At 40.1% G+C, this 24,546-nt stretch overlaps 1 protein-coding gene across 1 annotated transcript in view; it reads left to right on the top strand.

The window, feature by feature from the left end:
- The window catches only part of pdzrn4 (PDZ domain containing ring finger 4), a 46,677-nt gene extending 23,882 nt beyond the window's left edge, over positions 1–22,795 (top strand). Inside the window, exons 2-9 of the mRNA XM_022222615.2 lie at positions 3,179–3,450; positions 4,197–4,299; positions 13,716–13,814; positions 16,572–16,634; positions 18,934–19,035; positions 19,248–19,367; positions 19,862–20,923; positions 21,028–22,795. Coding sequence (XP_022078307.1) covers positions 3,179–3,450; positions 4,197–4,299; positions 13,716–13,814; positions 16,572–16,634; positions 18,934–19,035; positions 19,248–19,367; positions 19,862–20,923; positions 21,028–21,600 — 2,394 coding nt within the window. The 3' untranslated portion in view covers positions 21,601–22,795. The remainder of the gene's footprint in view (positions 1–3,178; positions 3,451–4,196; positions 4,300–13,715; positions 13,815–16,571; positions 16,635–18,933; positions 19,036–19,247; positions 19,368–19,861; positions 20,924–21,027) is intronic.
- Positions 22,796–24,546: the final 1,751 nt, after the last annotated feature.

Genomic DNA, 24,546 nt, shown 5'->3' with positions numbered 1-24,546 from the left:
CTTTGAACCTTGGCCTTTAAGGAAGGAGTGTTTGGACAGACCAGACGCGCTGGTTTAGGGCTACTGGGAGCCATTTTTATTGGCAATGATAACCTTTAACTTGAGAGGTATATGAAGGCTGCGCTGGATTGTTGGTTCATTACTGCCGTCCCTATGGGTTGCTGTGAACTCCGACTATTTTTAGTGTTCTCATGGAGCTTTCTCGGCTTATATCAGATGATGTAATGAGGCGTTATTGTCTCGTTGTCGTCTTGGTCGCAGCAGCCCAGTTGAGTAATGAGAGAGGAATCTTGTAATCAAAATGGAATTACAGTTTGATATTGGTGGAATCCACACACCTGTATGCATGTTTATTTAAGCCACACACACACACACACACACACACACACACACACACACACACACAGATAGGAAGGTAGCTGTTAGGACTAAATTAAACTGTGGTCTTTGCATGAATAAACAATAATATATCAATTTGGGGGCGTGGGGGGGCAATAAACAGAAAGGACATAAAGACATTTCACTATTTTGAATGTTTGTTTATGGTACATTGTATCACGTGAAGCTTTAATGCAGACTTCCGGTGATAAAAACATAGAATAGCATGACTAATATAATAATGAACGATACACTTGAAGTCTAAGTGGACATAAGGAAAGAAACTGCACGAATGAACTCCTTCATTCACAAGCTTTTTGTACAATCCACATCTCAATTGGCTCAAAGCTTTAAAACCCCTTCTCCAACTTGTCTGCTTCTCTTTATCTCCTCATTTGTGGCTTAATTATCCCTAATGTTGTAAATGCAGTGTATATTATGTCCAAATGTGTCACGCACACAAACACCCACGCACACAGGAATCCTGCACGTTCTGAGCCATTATCCCTGGTCTTTGTCACATCTGCTGGCTATTAATCAGCTCCCAGTTAGCTCATCAACAAGCAGATTGAACGGAGGGACAACAGCAGGTAAACACGCTGGCAGGTGTACCTGCACAATCACTTCCTGCCTTCCAGAGCATTCCCACTGATTGGAGATTAACGTGTCCATCTGGACCCCATTACAACTTCAAAATGTTCTGGAACTTTCTCTACACTCTTTTTGGAGGTGGGATAGTTTAAAAGTGTTAACATGAACATCAGATAAAAAAGGTCACACGTTTGAAGCAGTTATCTGTAATGCCACCATAAAGTCAGAGGCCAGTATAGTTTGTGTTCTGATGGTCAGCCAAAGGTTTTCCCAACTGCTGTCAGTCCTCAATATGTCAACAAAGGCTGTCCAACATGGATGACAACCAAAATGCTGATACAGCATTGTAAAATAAATAAATAAATAAATAAAAACACTTTCAACTGTATGATATACATAATGATATTTTACAGATTTTCCCCATTTTGTCACATTACAGAATATAAAGTGCAGTAACATCATTTTTAAAAGTATTTGTTTACATGCCCACATTAAAAAAACTAAAGAAAAAGCAAAAAACAGACCAAAACTGTAATACAATTTATTGTATTATTGATTTACTCTTTTTGAATGCAGCTAAATCAGAAAAAATATAATTACTTTACATATTTTAAAATGCCATTATGTAAAAGAAAAATTCTTCATATTGACTGAAAAAATTACATAGAATTTGTTTCACTGTTATGTGACAGATTTGCGCAGTTTAGTTTAATTTCAGATAAGAATGTGGACTAAAATACAGGAAAAAATATATGTGTAATACTAGCCCTAAATATAACTATAAATTTAAAGTCTGTATTTCTAAAAATGGTTATTTGGTATTTACAAGATGTGACTGTGAAATTACACTATTTTTTGCTGTATCAAAGTCAGCAAAAAATTTATGCTTATTTTACAGAAATGTGCTAGTTTTCTTAAAAAATGTGTTTATTAAATACTGAAAAATGGCAAATTCTCCCTGTATTGTTAAATTACAGATAACGTCTTGTAAAATCACCATTATTAGTCGTCATTATTAACTTGAACTTTTAACTATTAACTTACATTGAAGCTGTAAAAAAAAAGTGCCAAAAAGTTTTTTACAGCGCGGTATCAGAAAAAGCTGCAATTTAAACATACACTTTATGTGTACAATTTGCTGCTACTGAGTACTTCCCAGGAGTAAATAAAAGCATGCAAGTACGCATCTCTTCATGCTTGTAGTTGTCTCACCAACAGTGATGTTGGCATTTGACTTTTGCTTCCCCATTTTACACCCTTGACAAACACTTCAACATTCTCAGACATCAAAAATCAGTGCAAACAATGAGTTTCATGGTGTGACAGACTGGAAAGGAATGTGAGCAAATGCTTCAAAATAAAAAGAGCCTGCAACTGGATGACACAAGGAGCACGTTAGATGGAGTAATTGCATACATGTGTGAGTTTTCACGTTGACAACTGTTGGCATGACGTCTTTCACAAGCACACCTGTTCTCAGCTGATTCCCTTGTGCCACAATCTTTCCTGATCTTGTGAATGAAGCAGGCTCTGATTCTAAAACTGGTGTTCTGCAGGGAGCAAGATCTACACTTCTCTCCACTTTGCTGCTCAATCGTATAAAATCAGTGCTATTATTCCAAGTCTAATAGGCTGAATGGTAGGAATTAAATGTAAATAATGCATCTGAGTTAGATTGATTTGGAAATAGATACGGAGGCAAAACACAAAGAGATGAAATGAGCTCATTAAAGCAGGCTTTGGGGAGTTTTTTACTCCTTCAGCAAATGCTGGAATCAAGCACATTATGCAGGCTCTGTAAATTCTCCTATTGCCTAAAGGTTAGCAGATTTTTGAAGAACTGGTCAGCAGTTAAAACGTCTGAACCTGCTGGGAAAGTGTACTGTGTAGGTAAAATACGGAGGAGGTGTAATGGGCTCACTCCGTCAAGAATTACTACCAAAGTGCCCTTTATAAAAGCACTTAACTTGAAGTTGCTTTATAGGAAGTCATTCAGCTTCTAACTGTGCCAACTTGTAAGGGTATTGTAAGGTTTCCAGGCGTGAATGTGAAAGAAGCTGTAGCTGAAATGACTGTGAATGAGTGACCAATCTCAGCTGGGAAATGAAGGTTAAAAAAAACGTGTCAGCTTCCGCTTGTCACTTCACTTCCTCCCAGGCTGTTCATTAATTGCCGAAGTCTCACCTAACCAGACTCTCTTTTCCCTAAGGTGAACGGGCGCGACTTCTCCAAGGCAGAACATGACGAGGCGGTGGTGGAGGCCATCAGGCGAGACCCCATTGTTGTCCAGGTTCTCCGGCGGACTCCCTCCACAGCCACAGCTGCCGTCGTACACAACCACAGCGGTGAGCCACAAGATGTGTGTGTGGTGGACGTCTGCACGCAAACTGACATCACCTTTGAACACATCATGGCCCTGGCGAAGCTTCGGCCGGCGACTCCACCGGTCCCCGACATCTGTCCCTTCTTGCTGTCTGACAGGTGAGGCCAAGTGATTGGAGGAAAGTATAACAGCTATGAAAGTGTTCATGCCACACACTGAGATGACACAGACAGGCTGGAAATCCTCTCTAACCAAGGCCAGGAAATAGTTTTTCCTGCAGTTTTACCTTCCATGAGGTTCCACCACTCTTCTGTTTCACTTTCACAGTAGCTATTAAGCAGCCCTATCACACTGTGGAAACCCTCCCAACAAAGCTAAGTACTGTGATATCATTATGCAGAGCCAAACCTGCATGCAATAATTGCTTCGGTGTGCTACATCCATTTTCTTTAATGGGGGCTTTTGCTGGGCGATTAAAAGCCAATGGGCTGATGGAGCAGGCATTCTGATGCTACATCCATTCTGTGGCTATTTATAGGGCTTTGCTGGGCAGTGAATGAAATCAATTTGTCCCATAAAACTACAAATCTGCTCGACTTGGTCAGTGATTATGGGGAGGCAGTTATCATGGTCACCATTTACAGAGGTCATGGCTTTTATAAGGGGAATGGTTGAAGTCTGCATTGCTTATTTGGAGTTTTTTTTTTCAAAATGGGATATCCATTATTTAAAAAGTGACATAAAATTGAGAATAGTCGGTAATATGTCTGTTTGGTTGAACAAGAGGTCATTTAATATGGCTGAGAATGGTGTCATAGAGCAAAGACATAACCAACATGGAACCACTTGCATGTTTTGAGATCCATTATTGATCTAACTGCTTCTTCTTCTCTCTTCTCTCTAGTTGTCATTCCATCCACACCATGGAACATGAGTTTTATGAATGTCCCGAGTATCTGTCCAATACCCCAGCAGAGGTGGAGAGGACTGAGGAGTATGAGTATGAGGTACAGTTTAGCGCCATAGATTTACTGTATTCATTCATCAATTTCCAGAATTTGCACTGAAAAAAGAAAGTTGTTGGACCAATTTTAAATGAATTGCTTCAACTGAAAACATGCAACTAGGTTAAGTTTATCCAAATAAAATAAAAGTCATAAAATTGCCACTGGTTTAAGTTAGATCTACTTAAATCATTCCTCTGAAATGAGCATTGCTGCAGCCTAATTTTAAGGAAAGTCAATTTGAATTTTCTCATTTTTCCAACTGTAGTATTGGCTTCACCCAAATGTAAAATGCAAAACATGATTTTGTAAGTACTTATTATTCGTTACACTGTAATCCTACTCAAAGAAAATGGCTGTTGGGTGGTAACATGGACATCAATTTTTGCAGTTGTTTTGAAATTCCAATAATCAAACATTGTTTAAAAGGGACAAAATGTCATTTCAATTTGATAGAATCCACAAAAGTAAATTAGCTTCACTAAAGCAGAAAGAGAAGTGAGGTTTACTTGGAATGGTACTTCAATTTAATTATAGCTCAAATACTCAAATACACTTTTTACAATGTGTTCACTTGTTCATCTTTTCTCTCATGGCATTATCGGTTTAAAATGTCTACTCTTACAGTAGAAATCTGCAGCACCTTGGTGCCATAGAGGTGTGGATGTTGATCATGGACAATAGTATGCCAGCCGATTCCCTGATCCAGGTCTACTCCCCTTCATGCCCACTTCGCTCTGCATGTGAGAGACGCCTGGTGCTTCCAGCCCAGCACGGCTCGATATCTCTAGCCAGACTCTTCTCCTCTGTTGTTCCCAAATGGTGGAACAAACTACCAAACTCTGTGCGTTCTGCTGAGTCCCTTTCTACTTTTAAGAGACAATTGAAGACTCAATTGTTCAGAGAACACCTAGGCACTTAATCTGACTCCACCTTAGGGGTAGAATAAGTCAAGCGGTCCATAAACCCAGCACTTATTTAGCACTGACAAAGTTGGAAAAAAAAAGGGAAGGGGGGGGAATTCTTCTGCAACTTGATGGCAACACCTTTGACCAATCACACTTGAAGCACTTTTTGCACTTACTACAGGTTTTTCCTTATGTCTGAATTCTTGCTTGTGTTGTACGTCGCTTTGGACAAAAGCGTCTGCTAAATGAAATTGTAGAATTGCAGTATGTCTTTTTTATGTGCTATATTGTCCACTATCATCTCTTATCTTCTACTGACTATCTAATGAAAACCATAAAATTCTTCAAAGAATAATAATTATTAAAAAAAACATCAAATAGCAAAGTCTAATTAACAGATCACATTTATGCTTCTAATTTTGAACAGTTCATTGGCTCTCGTGTTTTTATCATAGCATCTTTTCAATAAGTGTGAGGAGGATGTCCTCATAATATGAAACTGGCCTTCAGTTTTCCAATTAATAATCACGTGGTCATGATGTTGTATCGTATTCATGCTTAGTCCAAAATCAACACTTTGTGCGATAAAATTGCTCATTGGACTATTTATAAGCTATTGTAACTCAGACATATAGTCTTATTTTTCTCCATTCATACAATGGAACGTGAGGTCACTATTGTGCCAGTAATTCAAAATCCCAGGAGATAATCCAAGACCAGCCCTGATGTATGACGCTCACAAATCTCACAACAATACAAGTAAAATTGCCTACCGCAATAATAAAAGAAAACTGGATGCCCCATGTGAAACCAGCATCTACTCTTTAGACTGTTCTGTGTAGCATAGCAAAGTCCCTGGGTTCAAGATGGAAGGCCATTCTTCATATAATCGTACCAAAAGAAAATCCCTCTCTGAAAGGCCTCCCTGTTGAATTACCAGTGTGATTCATTCACAGGCGGTTAGTTTCCCTTTCATCAAGAACTGCCTGTCAGATATATTTGTGTGCCTTTTCAGATACACACTTCGGGCTGAAAAGAAAATGTGAATTTGCTTAAATGCAGGCGCTCAGTGAAAAGATGTGTAACTGAGATCTGCGACGCTTTAATTAAAACTGAAGATGATTTAATGCAGCATCGATCTTAAAACAAGAGTCTACAGCCTCAGTCTTTGTGGCAAGCTCTGTGCTAATACCTGCTAATGCTAATGCAGTGATAATGCTAACAAGTGCATGTTCATCACGAACAATCCATTTTTACTATCTTACGCCATGTGGACAGCGGTGGCTTCAAGTTGTCCAATAATCGCAGGGTGAGTGGTTCAATCCTAGTCACCCCCACATGGCGAAGTGTCCTTGGGCAAGACAACCCCAAATTGTTCTTGATGGCAGGTCCATCCCTTACAAGACAACTCTGCTGACAATGACGTGAATGGGTGAATGGGAAATACACATTCTGTTATTCAGATTTTTAAAAAGTGCTATAAAAGTGCAGCTCATTTATAGATTATATGAGCCAGACTTGCAGATTCAATGTGGATGCCTGTTAGATTTCTGTCTGAAATGATCCCATCTTGCTCTAATGTCATGTAAAAAATGCCAAGAGAGTATCTACAAGACTTTATGGCACTCAGTCATATATTTAACATGGCATTTTACACAAAAACACAAATGTGGTGATGCTAAAGGTAAGGTTAACTGAAGTAATCAAGATTCTTCCTAATGTCCACATTTGACCAAGTTCAATGGCAATTTATCCAATAGTTGTTGAGATGTTTCAGTCAGAATCAAAACGTGAACTCACTAATCAACACTGCCGTCCTTGGAATTGCCCTGCTAGCTTAATTCAAAACACATAATGGCTCATTCAGGAACAAAAATAAATGAATACTAGGAAACATACATTCTTCTTTGTGTCTAGTCTCAACAGAAAGTCACATTTGACTCTGCCAGTGTTACCTCTTCTGCTCAATCATGTTTGTGATATTAATTGACAGAATGTCAATGCATAGCCAGGGTGAGGAGGGGAACTCAGAGGTGCCTCTATAGCTTTTTTGGTTTCATCAGGCCATGACTTTCAGTGTGCACTGGAGTGGCTTGCAGTTGATTGTGAAGCAGCTGGAGAGAGTCAACAACTAAAATCTGAGGCCATGGATCTCTGTTGGAAACCTGTGTATGGCTGCCCCTGGTTTCATGGTGAATTGCTGCCCAAAGTAAAGGAGTGCAAGTATCTTAATACATGTTCACGAAGTGATGGAAAAGTGCAGCATGAAGTCATTGATACAGACGGTCAGAATGAGGTTCCTCTGGATGCTGACTGGGTTCAATTTTAGGGTGAGGAGTTCAGGCATCCAGAGGGAACTGTCCGTAGTGTCACTTCTTCTTCGCACTGAGAAGTAATTAAGATGGATCAAGATGCCTTTAGGGTGCCTTTGTTTGTAGGTTTTCCGGTCATATCCATCTGGGAGTAGACCCAGAACTCGCTGGAGGGATTACATATCTCATCTAGTCTGGAAATGCCTTGGGGTCCCTGAGAAAAAGTTGGAAAACAATGCTGGGGAGATCAAGTATAGAATGACCTGCTTAGGTTGCTGCCACCATGACCTGACCATAGCAAAGTAGAAAATGAATGAATAGATGGATGGATAAATTTTTCAACTTGTTAAGCACTGAAAGTGGCTCTCCTGTTCATTGCTACATTACAAATAAGTGAGTCATGTGAATGTTTACTGCCATTAATGCCATTCTTGTTGAAATTAGATTTTTCAATTGCAAATAATTTGAGATAAAACATGACCCCTAAGCTGATCTGAACAAATCTACCAACTGTTTTCAGTAATCCGGTTGTTTTTTTTCCCAACAGCGTCCCTCTATATATTCAAATATTTCTAAAATCTTGTGAACAGATGAGCATATTCACAGTCTGCCCCTACAAGTGTCTCCATTGTGACAGATGCATCATTTCAGTCAGCTAACGGTCCCTGAGGTCAGTCCAGATGACAGTGATGGCTGACATTTGCTACTGTTGGTGATCCTCCTTGGTTTAATAGGTGCTTCCTGGTTCAGTGAACTGCATTGTGGGTCATTAGGATTCCTCTGCTGCCAGCTGGGGCCTTACCTTACAGCATCGTCTGGATGAAAGAGCCTCCTGTGTGGGTCGGGGGTAGAGCTGGGGGGGTGGAGGGCTTGTGTGTGGTAATAGCAGTAGTATCTGGGTCGGCTTTACACAGTCTCTCTCTCTCACACACACCTGACAGACGTACACACACCCAATCAGCTGTCCACACTTTTCCCTGTCCATCCATGTGTATCTAACTGAAACATGAATGGCTTTCCTCTTGGATGAAACAGAATAGGGCTGCCATTCCCAGGAACATTACTTCTGACTGACGGGTTTAGCTCCACTTCAAACTGATTGTCCACATGGGTACTCCGGCTGTCAGATTACTGCTGCTACTTCTGCCAAATCTACCATACCATAATATTGCCAGGTAGCAGCAGAGTTCTAAGTGTTACGTTCGGATGGTTTGATTTCAAGGGTAAAAAGTAAAGAATTTCAGATAGAGAACAGTTTTGGCCACATTTGGGTATTTATAGCTCTTTCCCCAGAAAAGTAATGTTGAATAATGACAGATTTTAATGAATGCTCTGTTTGATCACCAGGTTTCACAGCACGATTAATGAAGTGGCAGCAGTCTGCCAGTTATCTGTTTGCCAAATTCGTTTTATTTTAATGTCTTAATTATGGATTGTCAACAGGTGCCAAACTTCAAATGCTGGCTTTTTAATCTCCCAAACCAAAAACAAATATTGGTATTCAATAACTGTACAAGAACAAAGAGTCTCGTTGAGCTTTGAGTTGTGCACGCACAAAGCATGCTAAAATGAAAAAGAAAAATAAGGTCCATTTTATGGATCAAGAAGTGAAAAACTCACAAGTAAGCTCTACTATTGAGCTGGTAATGCTGTGATTTAGTATTGCACTTCCATGCCAATGGGGAACTTGGACTCCAGACTTTTATTCTCATATTAGTCAAGCATAATGCTAGATTCTAAAATTTCCAGCTGAAGCTAAACCATCTGTCTCTTAATCATCCATCCATCTGTCCATTTTGTTTCAGCTAGCCAGGGTCAGGTTGCAATGGTAGCAGGCAAACAAGTTTCCAATTCCTCCTAGGGAATCCTGAGGTGTTCCCAGGTCAGATGAGATATGAAATCCCCCCACCAAGTTCTGGATCCGAACCAAGGGTCAACGCGTCCTAATGGGATGCTCAAACCACCTCCGATAGATCCTTTAGAGGTGAAGGAGCCGCAACGTTACCTTGATGTTAAGTTTAAGTCCAAGGAATTTGATTTTGGTATCCATAGCCTCATTCTTTGGGTCACTACCAAGAGGACATGAGGTCTAGGTAATGACTCAAAGAATGAGGCCACAACTGAAACGTAGATCAACAGGTGGATCAGTTCTGTTGTTACCATGACGGTCCAGTACAATGCCCACATGACTGCCAAAACCTGCACCAATCCATCTGTCCATCCTACCTCCCATTTTCTTAGTATCCATTAACATAAGATCCTGAGATGCTTGAATTCAATTTGCTTTGGGCAGCAACTTACCTCCCAACGTAGAGGCAGCAATCCATCGGTTTCTGGCAGAGAACCATTACCTCGGAGTTGGAGGTGTTGACTGTTATTCCAGCCACCTAACACCTTCCTGCAAGCTAGTGAAGCCAACATAACCACAACATCTGCCAAAAGCAAACATGCAGCTCTGAGGTTCCCAAAACGAACACTTCCCTCACAACATCTTAAGATCCTGTGTATGGACATCACGGACAAGACAGAGACAAGGGGCAACCTTGGAGTCCGACACCCACCAGAAACATGTTTGACTTTGTGCCAAGGACACAAACACAACTCTCACTTTGGTTAAACAAGGACTGGATTGCTTGTAGCTATGGCAACATCTCATACTCCCAAAGAGCCTCCCCACAGGGACACAAGTATAGGCCTTTTCCTGAGTTACCAAAACATTTGTAGACTGGATGATCAAACATCGATGACCCCCTCAGCAACTCTGCTAGAGTTAAGAGCTGCTCCACTGTTTCACATCAAGTAAAGCATCCACATACGTCCTCCTGCTCAGACGTACATCAGTTGGTCAGAGCACTTTTATCTGTACCAGATAAATGTTTCCAGTCCAGACCGCTAGTTTGTACTTGTTTGTGTTAAAAATCCACAATCTCAAACACCACCTTGTCAATTGAAAATGCTTTATATTGATGCTGTCTGCAGCTGTTCTCCTATAATGTAATCCAAATACAGGCTGGCATAGACCAAGAAGCACTAAAGCAGACACTAAAAAATCCTAAGAAGTGAAAAACAAAAGGCTTCAAAAAGCCGAAACATTATATCAATGGGGAGCCTGTCATTAAAAATCACCTGCAGGGTTGCTTGAATTATCATCACTTCGCTCCAAAGACTGTTGCTGCGAAACAGTAGCAGCTAAAAAGATGTCATCATCTGCAATGAAGAAACAATGAGCCGGTGAACATTAGATTCGGCAGTAATTTCTTTTGAATGAAACATGAAGAATGGACAGTAAAGTGCGTTCTGGACTGAAATGTTGCTAACAGATGCTTAATGTGGGCCTATAAGATAGAACGCCGCCAATTGTCAATATGTCTTTAGTTCTCGTATATATTAGTAACATCTGGTAAATGTGATTTTTCCCATTAAAACTGGGACACTGCATACAGCAAGGATAAATTCTATCAGTTGAGAGCCTGGATGGGATGAGATTTGAAGCCGTTGCTGAGCCGTAATTCAAATTCCACAGCAGCAGAGATTATGATCCAATCATCACTAATCAAGACTCTCTATAGCTTCAGCACCTACGGCATCCTGTAATCCACTGAAACCTAACGAACCACCCAATGAGCACCGCCATAAAGGCATTAGCGTTGTCTGATCTCACTGCATGCTGCTGCAAGAGGGGGGTCGGTTTTGCAAATCAGCCAGTGTAGTAAACTGGTGAGGTGTGCTGGTAGCCGCGATGCTACAATATTATAAACTCCTTACACACCCCAACCTTTGAAGGTCAGGGCTGTTTGCAGAGGGGGTTAAATGCCACAGAAATTAATTTCCCCCCCTGTCAGTCTCTGCTATCGTGGTTTCCTATGACAGGAAGAAAAAAAAGCTACTATGGGGTTTAATTCTTGCCCCTCCACCCCCCACCTTGAACGTCTTTTTACCCCATCCCATGCCCCCTTTCTTTCATAACATCACAGTGGTGAAATGAATCTGGCAGTGCGGGGTTAATAAAGATTACCCCCAGAGTTATCCTTATGTGATTACCTTTATACACAGCAGAGATCAAAAGGAAGCAGTGGTGAGTTGGGGCTAAATTTAGCAGGACATTTCCTGTGGGAGGGGGGCCAGTGAGTGAAATGCCATTACCAAAGCCATCAAAAGAGCTGCTCCGTATGTTAGGGCTCGCTGGGTTCAGTTTGATACCGACAGGCTTTTATTTCATTGATGCACACGAAATGATACAGCTGCATTTATGTCTGTGTTTCTGTGTATTTATTTACACTTGAAGATTTCCCTGACTGCATTTTTGTACTTCTAGTATGCACTTTATGCATTTTATTTAGATTTTTTTTTCAATTTTCTTGTATATTTATTCGTTTTCCGCTTTTATTTTCCTTTTCGTCTTGTTCTGTTGTTTTGTTGAATCATTTAGATTTATTTTTGCACAATTTGCGAGTGCTTTAATCAACATTTAATCTTCCTGTTTACTTTATTAATTTAATAAAATTAAATTGTAAAACCTGGTCAGCAATGGCAGCAGTTTTATTCTGCGCTTTCATTAATTTCATTTAAATTTAGCTTTTTTCTATTTTCTTTTTGTATATTTTATTTTTTACATGGTTTTATGTTCCTCTTTTTTGTCAGTATTAATTTCTGTGTACCTCATGACACATTTTATTTACTTATTATTTTATTAAAATGAAGTCATAAAATTGTGATCTTTGATTTTTTTTCTATCGTATGGTATATTCTTTTAAATATTTCACACATTTTTGTTTTCTTTATTTTTGTTTTTTTACATTGTTTTTTTTCATCAGCAGATGACATGATGCAGCTACAGTTCTGTCTGTGTGTTTCTATATATTTCAAGTTGTGTGTTTTTGCTTTATTATTGTCCTGGATTGAATGTGTTGACCGCTGTAGCTTTAAATCTTGCACCCCAAAGAGACTACAGCTACACAACATATCACCACAGCATCAATTTTCCAGTGTGTGAATGCACAATAGCGAAACAGATTAACTGAAACACTTCCTTCTACAAGTTTTTCTGCTGTTTGATGTCAGAAGAAAACTCGCACAGCTCTCATTTTCCATGACTAATCTGCACAAAAAGTCTGTCTGTTCGAACATAATTTATTCTGATTTAAGGATTCTTGGATACAGAGAGGTTGTTTTTTTTTTGTTGTTTTTTTTTACTAATTTATTCATATGAGACAAAGGTTTTGTTGTGCACAACAAAATGAGTGGGGAAAAAAGCAGAATCTGGTTGCAAAAAGAAACATAACATCAATCTTATGGAAATATTTCTACTTCAGGAAGGACCAAAAACAGGTACCGTGTTGTCGCCACTACACAAAGCAACACAACTAATTAGTTTGACCTTTTAAATGTACACTTGTCATACAGAGGTTTGTTATGCTGAGCCCAATCTGAGCACTAACCGAAGAATAAAACCTGTTTTAGATGAATTGTGCCAGTGTGGAGCCATGTGAGAACGGTTTCAAACTCCTCTTTTTAATTTTCAGGCTCATTCCCCTGCAAAGTCACCAAATTCATTCTGGAGGGATTAATGCTTTTCAAACGGAATTATTTTGGTCATCTGGTGAAAATCATCGCATTTTTTTCTATATATCGCACTTTATATTACCACTAAAGCTACATATCACAATGTGCAGCCAAACAAGAGACTAAATCAGTGTGGAACTGAACATTTTCTCGACTTGGGAACCAATGTCAGGAACTTTTTGCTGAGAAACACCTCAGTGGCATCAGGTTTCTGGCACCCAGTTGCTCATCTGGCAGCTGAAAGTGGAGCCGAGTTGTGCTTAAAGCTGCACACATTAGCAGTTTTATATACAGAATAAAAATATTACACACAGTATGCAATATTCCTCATGAACATATAATATAAAGTCAGTGTATGTGTGTAAAACTGAGCACAGAGAGGTTGACAGTTGCCTGGATATTGTATAACAGTAGAAAATTAACTTAGATCCTCTTTGCCTGCAGCAATTTCACGACAGAACAACAAAACACTCAAAGTGATTAGTGGCAGTCGTGTGGAGCATAAAAATCCTGGTGGATCAAATCTCTCGTCGTGTTTCAACTGTAATACAGGAATACAGTCTGTACATCAAATGATGCGATGTTGGATTTTATCCAATCTAATCAAAGCAGAAACATTTGCTTGTTTGTTTAACAGGAGGTGGAGCTGTGCAGACAGAACAGCCAGGAGAAGCTCGGCCTGACCCTGTGCTACAGAACGGACGACGAGGAGGATACAGGCATCTATGTCAGCCAGGTATGAGCACAGTTTAAACAATTAGCCGGTTCTTTATGGGCTTTAATGGAAACTGCCTCTTCAATTACCCAAATAAGACAACACATCACTTAGATTCAGCACCAGCTCACAGTTAAATATGAATTTAAGTCTCTGAATGATCAGGACTCAAACTATATTAGAGATAAGTTTGCTAAATGAAAGATCTACAGGCATTGGTTAGTGACTGCTGCCTCAATTCAGATCAGACGTGTGAAATTCTGTTTAGTTATTATAACACTTGCTTGAATTTTCGTCAAATATAGCCAATTTGAAAATAATTTTTTAGATTATTTTTTGTTTTTAAATAAAGAAACAAGGACGCAGTTCTTTTTACCACTACTTTTAAGTAATTAACTTTATTTAAAAAATAATAATCTGGTTTAAACTGCTAGTTCTTTCAGTCCGCACTTTTTTTCTTTTACTTAAGTTAATATTTTTCCATCTTATTGTTTTTTTTTTAACAGTTTTTCCACGACTTTTAAATAATCAAGTTTTTTTTTTATATAAAAATTATCTGGTCTAAACTACTTGTACTTTCAGTTGACCTTTTGTTTTAAATTAAAGTAATTATTTTTTCTATTTTGTTTTTACATGTTTTTATTTTTCTTATTTTTTGTCTTTTTCTGTTGTTTTGTGTAATCTCTTCTAATTTTTCCTCTACAATTTATGTGTGTTTTATAAAGGTTTTATTCATGCTTTTATTTTAATGATTTAATCAAATTAATTTATAAAATCTGGTTGGCACTGACAGAACTTTTTATTTTGCATTCATTGAATTTAAATTATTATTTTCTATTTTCTTTTTGTAGTTTTTTTTATCTTTTACGTGATTTTATTTTCCAATTTTATTGTTATTTTTAATTTTTCCTGTAAAATTTTTGTGTACCCCATTCAGCATTTTATTTACCTTTTATTTGGTGAATTTATCAGCATTAAGTCATAAGTTGGTCTGCATTGACAGTACTTTTAATCTGCATTTTTATCAATTTAATTTAAAAATGATAATTTTTATTCTTTGTGAATTTTATGTTTCATATGTTTTTATTTTCCTTATTTTTTCTCATTTTGTTCAATCTATTCTAATATTTCTATGCAATATCTGTGTGCTTCCTTCAACATTTTACTCAAAAATTATTATTATTGTAATTTCATTGTGAGGTTATCCTTTTTACCTTTGCCTGTAAAGCACTTTGAATATCCTCTATGCATGATAAGGTATAAATTTACATAAACTTGTTTTCTTGCTATAGAAGCACTTTTACAGTAGGATAATAAAAAAAGCTAAACGATAAGATCTTATAAAAACAAAGCAGCTTGTTCATTAAAGCAAAATGAGGACCAGCCTTTGGAGCAGGACGTTATTGAAAGATGGCATAAAATCCCATTTGAATTCCACATCTTCACATACTGAAGCAAAGAGCAACTGAATCAGGGAAAGAGGAAGAGAAAAAAATGTTTGTCAGTCGAATATCGACTCGCTTGGCCAAAGAGGAAGCCAGGTTTGAAATGTGATTCCGTTCCTGCCGCTCCCATCCCTCCTCCTTTACCGTGTTTTAATTGAAGGTTTTAATTACCTCTGAGCGACAGCCTTCTCTTTCCCCACACAATATGTTAAATGACACATTTTCCCATTTATACTGTAACCCATCTGAATACTAAACACGCGGAAGCAAAGCCAGAAGATTCTTTTTAAAATTCAAATGAAAAACAAAACACTTCCTCATGCGAAATTGTTGATAAGCCCGAATGGAAACAAATTATTGCGCTTTTGGAGACAAACCTGTGTGAATAATGGAGTTATGAGGGCTTTAAGCACAACAAAGTAAATTAGAAATTTAGTGTGACTGCAGGTGCAGTTTCAATCCCATTACGAACACAAAGGAAAGGCTGTGAAAAGTAAGAGCCACTATGAGGATTAGTTCACCACCATAAAGACATAAATGGCAGAATTACAAAGACATGCAGTATATTTATCTCCTATCTCTCTATTACCCTCCATTACTTGAATATAAATCTGCCAACTATTCCTCTGATTTTTTCACCTTCTTAAACCAAAAGCACAAAAAAAAATCCACCAGCACCTGCTGAACCTCAACAGATTGCAGAAAAACACTCGCCCAGAGTCTATTTTTGCACATTTGATAAAAGGATAAAAATGCTAATTTCCCCTCATTAGGATGCACGTGTGGATAGTGTTGGTGCAACTTTGGGAAATGCAAGTTTCGTTTATTCCACATGTCGCTATCTCTCTTGATCTTCAATGCAAGAACAATAAAGTTCACCAAATGATTGTTGCTTATGTGCATTTCCTCTGGGATGCATTTGGGAAAATACGAGCAGTTGATTCATTCCGGCTAAAATAGAAGCATCTGCGCCGTAAACACTTGCAACTTCTTGATGTTTTGAGTTGTCTTCCTCCTCCCCTTCTCGCAGTCTTTCACTCATGCTGCCTCACACACTCCATCTGTGTAAAGACTTACATGCTACGTCTGTTGGTGTCAGTCACCAGCAACTCAAATCAGAATGAATGAGAATCACCGAAACCAGTCAGTATCATGTGAACAATAAAAGGTTGTCAGGAGAGAAAATAAGCATCTTCTCTTCATGAAAAAAACAGTCTTTTCTCCTAACAGCAGACATGAAAGAGCGGCGATGGGAGCGCTGGGTGTTTTCGGGAGAATACATAGATGCACAATGAGCAGTTGTCAGCGCTGATTTCTACTTTCTTTTGTGCAGGTGGAGCCAAACAGCATAGCAGCGAGAGACGGACGCATCAAGGAGGGAGATCGGATTCTACAGGTGCGTGACCAAAGCACATCTACACCAGCTTAGAATATCAACTCACACAGCTTTGAGCATCTTCCATCTCATTGTGTAGTTTTAAGCCTTAGTATTCTTCACTGTTTACAAAAATAAATCTTCTGTCTGTGTGGAAAAATGCCTCCAAGCTGCTTGTAAGACAGCCTTTTTGCTGGTGTCTCCAGTCTGGGCAAGCATATGCATATTTAATCACCTCGTTTTACCAGGGAAATTAAAGTCCTTAGTCGCAGTTACACCAGGCACTACATCATCCCCTGGACCACACGCTCTCTTATTCTCATTATGCAGAAACACCTATGGGGTCAGAGCCTGAGAATAGCTCTTTCTTTGTGAGTCTAACTAGAGATTCAAAGCTGTTTAGAGTATACAGATGAAAAAAACTGGGCATGCAAAGTGACATATAGAAGAAATGCAAGCAGATTTTGCAAGCTAAAACGCATCTATTGAAACACATGTGCAGCTTTTGTTGCATTGTTTTCCCACTACATTGCAGCAAAGTGAAAAAGTTTGCACTCTTGACCTCAATAAGTGGCACCAAGTGTGTGTAACCAGGTGAGCAGCTCCTTGTTAAGTCCGAACAAGAAGCTGGTTGCTGTTTTTTGTCGCATTTTTTCATTTTTTTTTCTCTTGACACTAGTGCATCATCACACGTGCACCCAAAATATACAGATGTAGGTGCATATTTACACAAGTTCTCCACATTTTTCCATGCAACTCGTTAACAAGCTCACTGAAAACATCTTGTGTATCTCCCTCCTGATTGGCTGCTACCGTGAAAGCCTATTTAAGCCTCCAGAGCCACACAGTCTGGTTCTGGTTTTCTGATGGCTTGCAGACCATTTTGTCTACGAAGAGTCTGTCACATCTTTGTTAGTGCACATGCATGCTTTTCTTCTGCATTGTGGGGATATTTCAATGTAGATTTGCTTGCTGGGAAAGGGAAATTGGAGTGACAAGACAAAAAAACGGCAAGCCTATACGTTGCTTTGAAGCATACATCAGCTTTACCATGAAATCCTGACAGGACGTAGCATCCTGGTTGAAAAGGGGAGAATCTGAAGGCACTTATCTTGCCCATTTTGAATGGATTTATCACGTAAACATCTGTCATGTTAGAAAATGTGCACGCAAATAAGCACTACGAAAACAAGCTGCGAAAACAAGGATACAGCAAACTAGTAACTTCTTATTTATGCTTCCTTATATAAATCAGATTCTCAGTGAGGTTATTATTAATGTTCTCAGTAAGCGACATCTCCACTGGATTACCATCTGGTGTACCAACATCGCCACTCCTCTGTATTTATTGTATCCAGCACTCCAAGTACCTCCATTCTCAACAGTGTAGTGTTTCTGTTCCCTACCACTATGTATGACTGTGGGGAACAGGGCCCGCTGTACTCCTGGCCCTATTATCTTCATCTGACAGCCCCATTACTCTAGTGAGGAAAAGATGAACGCCACCTGTCAAAGAACAGTTAATTGTATGTCTGGATGGCGCAGTGAGAGCCGACTCTCGTGAGGTCGAGACCACGCGCTCGCAATTGACTCCCCTTTACTGAAGCCTGCCCGTGCCTTTTACTACGGATTTGTGGAGTTTGGAGGAAGTGATGGCAGGAAGGAAGAAAGACGGATGGTAGAGAAGACGTGAGGGAAGAGACTAATGAAGGGAGGAAATGGGCAGCAAAAGGATAAAATCAGAACGTCACTCGAAGTTTCTTATAAAATAGGAGCACTAAAGATAAAGTTGCGTTCTATTGTTCTTCATATTAGTTAAATCGAAGATAAAATTACTTAACAGTTGTTTGGTGTGTGGTCCATCTACTCTCTAAAAATAACTCAACTGACCTATTCCCACAACTTGCAGGAGGTAACATCTAATTTACTGATTTAGATAAACAATTGAGCTGCAAATTTGCTTTTGATGGGTTGGGTTGACATAATAATGTTGGTAACTGCATCAACCTAATATTCAGTGTCATTTAAACTCAAATCTTTGTGTTGGTTAATTCAAAACCAAATTTTAGTTGGGGCAACTCAATAAAATTGGCTTGAAAACTTGATTTTTCTTCATATTGAGTTCAAAATTCTTTGATTGTAGAGGAAAAGGTAATTCGCCTTCCTCAAATATAGTTTTTTGGTTTAACTTCAGTTATTTTAGAAATTGTCATAACTCAAAAAGATTGAACTCTTTTTCGATTCGCACAAACATAATATTTTAGAGTGTACTAGTTCTTTCTCATTAACATGTCCACCTATTCTTGTGTTTGGTGTACAGATAAATGGCTGTGAAGTGCAGGACAGAGAAAAAGCTGTTGCCTTGTTGTCAAGTGAAGAAGCAAGGAGCATCATACTACTGGTGACAAGGCCAGAAATCCAGGTAAGCACACACCGACGTCGCCTTCCTGCCCCATCTTGACAACCTATGTCATGTCAGATAACCGCTGCCTGCTAAGTGCCTTTCTCTTTCCTTGCCTGTCGGCGTAATTGTTTGGAGATCCTACACACCCTCGCACAAAAACACATACAAAACCAGAGACGGAGACAGGGTTTCTGACAACATTTTGTGATTTTTTTTCTTTTTTTTTTTAGCTGGAGGACGATGCCGCATGGCTGGATGATGAGCAACAGGAGCTCGTAGAGGAGCTGAAGATGGAGATCCTGGAGGAGAGGAGGAAGCAGAAGGAGCGCAGCTTTGACAGGAGAGATGAGGTGAGAACATGCGCTAAGTGAAACAAATGGCAAACAAGTGGCAAAAAAAATGTGCAATAAAAGGGTGTCGGGAAGTAAATGCAGAAGTAGAGGTGACAAGAAAGAAAGGAGAGACTAAACATAAGAAGGTAGCTGATGAGGAAGGATGGTGAGAGCACAGGGTTTGATTTATGTAACATCTTACTGTTACATTTCTGCAAAAAGCTAAGGTTATGTTAAATGCTAACATCTGCATATGGGAACTTTAGTGTGGTTAAAGTTGGGGAAACATCTTGGCTGCAGCAAATGGTTAAGGTCGAGTAATCAGCCTTACTTTTAGTCTCTTTGCATATAGAACATTTTATGCAATGGAATGGAGCATTGGGTGTAAATCATAAGGTGCAAAATTGTCCAATATGGATGTAATTTCAAGGCATACTTCCTTCTCTCATCCCAGTGCACTTTGTAAAAAAACATCCCCTGAAAAACAGGACTGTTTTCTCTACTTTCCCCAGTGTCAAGCTGAAGAAGAAATGACAACAGATACAGCAACATGTTCCTCCAACAATCAAGACAGTGGGTTTGGACGCAGTACAGACAGTCCAGAGCACCAGCCCCTCTTAGCAAGATTCCACAGGAGGAGTCCAGCCCATTGCCTGAGGGAACGATGGAGGGCCGAGCATCCACACACCAGGAGAGGAGTTGGTGCGTCACAGGAAAGTCAAGGTGCAAGAACACTTCCCACAAGCCAAGGCCATGAAGGGGTACTGAGTATCCGCAATGGTGGAGGTGGGATCCTTGGTTTAGAGAACCGCTTCCAGCAACTCTTGGAGCTCAAATGTCAAATCAGGAACGGGGGTGAGTGTGGGGTGTACTCCATCCGACACAGCATAGAGTGTAGCCTTACCGAGCAAGGAGGAGGGGACGGAGATAGTGTGGATGACATTGAAGGAGAAGGAGGGGTGGAGCAGGAGTTGAGGATGCTAAATGAAGAACTACGCAACATTGAGCTGGAGTGCCAGAGCATCATGCAGGCCCATCAGCTCCGCCAGTCCCACCAGCTGGAGCACTCACAGCCCTCGCCCTGTTCTTCAGGAAGGAGCCCCAAAGATGGACACAAACGACACGGCAGGCTGGCCGACATCCACGAACACCCGGAGAGGTCGGACAGCGATAAGATCCGTGAGAAAGACAGCTCCAGTGCCTACAACACAGCAGAGAGTGCACGGTCGACGCCACTCGGTATGGAGAGATCACCTGACCATTCTCTGCAGAGACACATCAGCATCGCCAACCAGAAAAACCTCAGACTGGCCTCTTCTACACCCTCCATTCCCATCCCTATCCCCAAGCCCCACAGCACAGCCAATCGTAGCAGACCAGCAGATCCTGGTCCTGTTATCTCGAGCAGTCCAGACCAGAGCAACCCTTCCAGGTCTGAGTCAGACCCTGCTCTGCCAGCAGATGACGAGAGGTGTGAGAAAAAAGGGAGGACTAGAGATTCAAGGAGAGGGCTTCCCTATGGGTCTCCATATCAGACAACTCCTTATGGCCAGGGAGGATCCAGACAGCTCCAGGTATGTATAATCAAGAAGACACATGTAAATATCATGCTGATATGCCTTTGAGTAAGGCACATCAGAGGAACAACTCTGTGCTAACAATGTTCTCTGTGTTGCAGAGCTACATGCAGCTGCTACAGCAGCACTCCTCTCTCGAGTATTCTCAGAGCCAGCTGAGTCTCCTCAGTGTCTGTCGAGATCCTGTGCACCGTAACGGACGCCCTGGGGAACCACGTCTAGAGTGGAAGGTCAAAGTTCGTGCAGACGGGACACGCTATGTTGCCCGGAGACCTGCTCGTGACCGCATACTGAGGGAACGAGCGCTAAGAATCAGAGAGGAGCGTAGCGGGGGCATGACTACAGATGATGATGCCATGAGCGAGATGAAGATGGGCCGTTACTGGAGCAAAGAGGAGAGGAAGCAGCATTTGGCGAGGGCCAGGGAGCAAAGAAAAAGGAGGGAGTTCATGCAGAAGAGCCGCCTGGAGTGTCTAAAGGAAGGACCAGCAAGTGGAGCTGAGGGCAGGAAGGAGGTCAATATCTTAGAGCTCAGTCACAAAAAGATGATGAAGAAACGAAACAAGAAGATCCTGGACAACTGGATGACCATCCAGGAGCTGATGAGCCACGGGGCCAGAGTCCCAGAGGGCTCCAAAGTACACAATGCCTTCCTTTCTGTCACAACTGTTTAGTTGATATGTTTGATACTTCATATTAAGAACCGAATGCTTTCATATCAGGTGGCCTGCATTTCAGGAACTACTGCTTGGTTTTAAAAGTGTCAATTGTGTGGATAAATCAATGCTGAGGACTTCTGTAGCATTCCCGAAGCAACTTTGTAACCACCACTTGAAGAATGTTTGTTCACTATCAGACCTCAGCCATTCAAAACGTGACTTGTTTTTACTGGCTTTTTGGTAAAGCACTGGATTCCAATAGCAGATGAGTTTGGTAGCATGTTGGTTCAAACAGATTTACATAAACTGAGGAACCAACACATTAACTTTGTGTATACTTTGTGTCGTGATTCCATGCTCTCCATTCTTCTGTTTCATTGCACATGAAGCAACTTGACTTGCCTCGTTCAAGGTGGCATTTTTTTTACAATGGGGAAAATATTTTTCACACTTTGTAAACTCGACTTTTTTGTAAGGAATTTTTACACTGAATGTCAATGTACTTTAAACATTTTATTGTAATTTCTTATTTATGTTTGCATCACCAAAATATCAATGTCTTGACACTTTTTGATTGTACTGTAGCCCACACTGTATGCCAGACCAGCACAGATATGAGAAACCTCATGAAATCGCTGAAGGACAACGCTTCCCCATCACAAAACACTTCTTTTGATGTGTTTATGAAGTCACTTGAGTCACTAAAATGTATAGCACTCATTTTAAAGCACTGAAAATATCAGTATGCCATCTCAAAGGCTCATATTATTCATGAGTCGAGAAGGCCTTTTGAAACAGCTTTACCTCAACTTACAAACAAAACTCTGGCCTATTAAGTATTTGAATGCTTGGCTAATGGAATCACTGACTTAACCTTCAACCCTTACTTTAAAGCATAAATGTGTGAATTATGTTCAAAATGTTAAACAGATTCATATTTATATTGTTTACCTTTTTTTGTATTTATTGTAAATTAATTTTTATGGTCTGTCTGATAAGTGTTTCACATTAAGTGGCTACCCTTGAAATGTTTTTCAAGGGTAGAAAATGTATCATATTTGCAGCTGTTCAACTCAGAACTGCAGCTTTTCACTGTAAAGTTAATTGAAGAGGCCTTGAGTTCAGTATTTGTTGATGGTGATGTTTGTAATAAAAGAATAACAATAAAAAAAGGAAGCCAGAGAAAGAAGACTTCCTTTCTAGTTGGTAATACGCTCCTGAATATTTTATCTTAAAGGCATTGGTGTGTTTACATTCAGTATATTAATTTATACTTCAAGTTTTCAGCCATGGTAGCAGTGTAAATTAAAGAGCCCATATTATGCATGTTTACCAGTTTAGAAATTCATTTTTTTGTGAACTGCTAGAAGACATACTTCAATGATCAAAAACATTAGTTTTTCTTACGTTGTACCCTGCTGCAGCACCTCTTTTTAACGTCTGTCTGAAACGCTTCATTTTCACTATTGTCTCTTTAAGGCCCTCCTCCCAAAAAGTCAGCTCTGATTGGTCAGCTTGCCTGCTGAAAACCAGGAAATGTTTGCTATATACCATCATCCCAAATCTCTGCGGATATACTTTACTAAAAGCAACTCTAGTGAGGAAATGATGGCGAAATGCGTGGTGGTGCCTCATTCTTCATTTGATGGCGTGCCAAACTAGCTGCTAGGCTGGAGTTATGCAAATGTGTTACATTGTGATGTAAATTGGTCACAGAAAAAAAAAGCTTGAACTTGAAATAAGGTGTTTCAGGCAGGTAAGAAGCAGTACTCTGTTTTGGTAGAGGACTTTGGGCAAGTTTGCAGACCTTTTACATGCACACAAAAGCTGTAAAGGAAAGGGAAAAAGAAAAAGAAAAAAGCACACAATATGGGCTCTTTGAGACAGTAAATGTACCTGCTAAATCTTTAGCTCACAACAGCACATGGGCCTCACAGAACTGCTAATTAGCACTTTTGCATTCAGTAAAAGTTCTTTTTCCACTGAGCCTACTTAAGGCGTCTTGTTGAAGGAGTGGATTCATCGTCTGGTTTGTTGAGCTTGAGGTTACTTATATCTGGAATATGGTAAATATTGGTTGCAAAACATCAGAATACCTGACAAAATTCATATCATAGTGTGTTATTATTATGCTTCCCTCTGCTTAAAGGCAAACACAAAGAGCCCAAATGTTCTTAGTGATTCAGTTTGAGCATGCCATGCATTATGCAAGCCAGGGCAAGGTGTTTACATGTCTGGATTTTGGAGGTATGCTTATAAAAGTGCACTTTTTGTGAGGAAAATGTATTGTCTCCTGCAGAATGAGAATACATTTGATTTTGTGTGTGTGTGTGTGTGTGTGTGTGTGTGTGTGTGTGTGTGTGTGTGTGTGTGTGTGTGCTTGCATGTGCATCAGGCAAAGGCTCCATGAACCGAGGCTTCCATGCTGTTCATCTAAGATCCAAAATGAAGGAAATGCCTTGTGGTTAAGTGCTGCAACTGATCAATACCGTGCAATCACCTGCACTCTAAATACATGGAGTGAATGATTATAGTGCTGATTGAATCGAATGCACCTGGAGAAACTACCACACCTGCCTTCAAGCTGTGCCACACCAAACCTCCTGATCTCCATATCCACATTCACAAGAAATCATAAAGCATTCTGATGTTCTGCGGCTTGATAGCACACATAGTAATTTAGCCTGTCGCTACAGTTCCCAGTATTCATGTATTCATACTGGGATGACTGGCTGGCAGTGTGGGGGGCGGGATGTGGGTTCAGGGAGTGTGTGTGTGTGCGGAAGGGGGTGCATGTCCATTTAGCGACAGGAAGCATCAAAGCTAAACTATACTCCCATTTCAAAGCATTAAGGAGACACCAGAGGAGTCTCCTCATCCCCTGTCAGCGTGCTGTGTCTGTCCACAGCCCACTGAACTGAAGAATTAATGAGAGACATCAGACTGGCATCCCCATCACCG

This window comes from Acanthochromis polyacanthus, chromosome 1 (genome assembly GCF_021347895.1).
Source record: "Acanthochromis polyacanthus isolate Apoly-LR-REF ecotype Palm Island chromosome 1, KAUST_Apoly_ChrSc, whole genome shotgun sequence".
Classification (NCBI taxonomy): Eukaryota; Metazoa; Chordata; class Actinopteri; family Pomacentridae; genus Acanthochromis; species Acanthochromis polyacanthus.
Note: the sequence above shows the minus strand (reverse complement) of the source record. Positions and strands in the feature narration are given on the sequence as shown.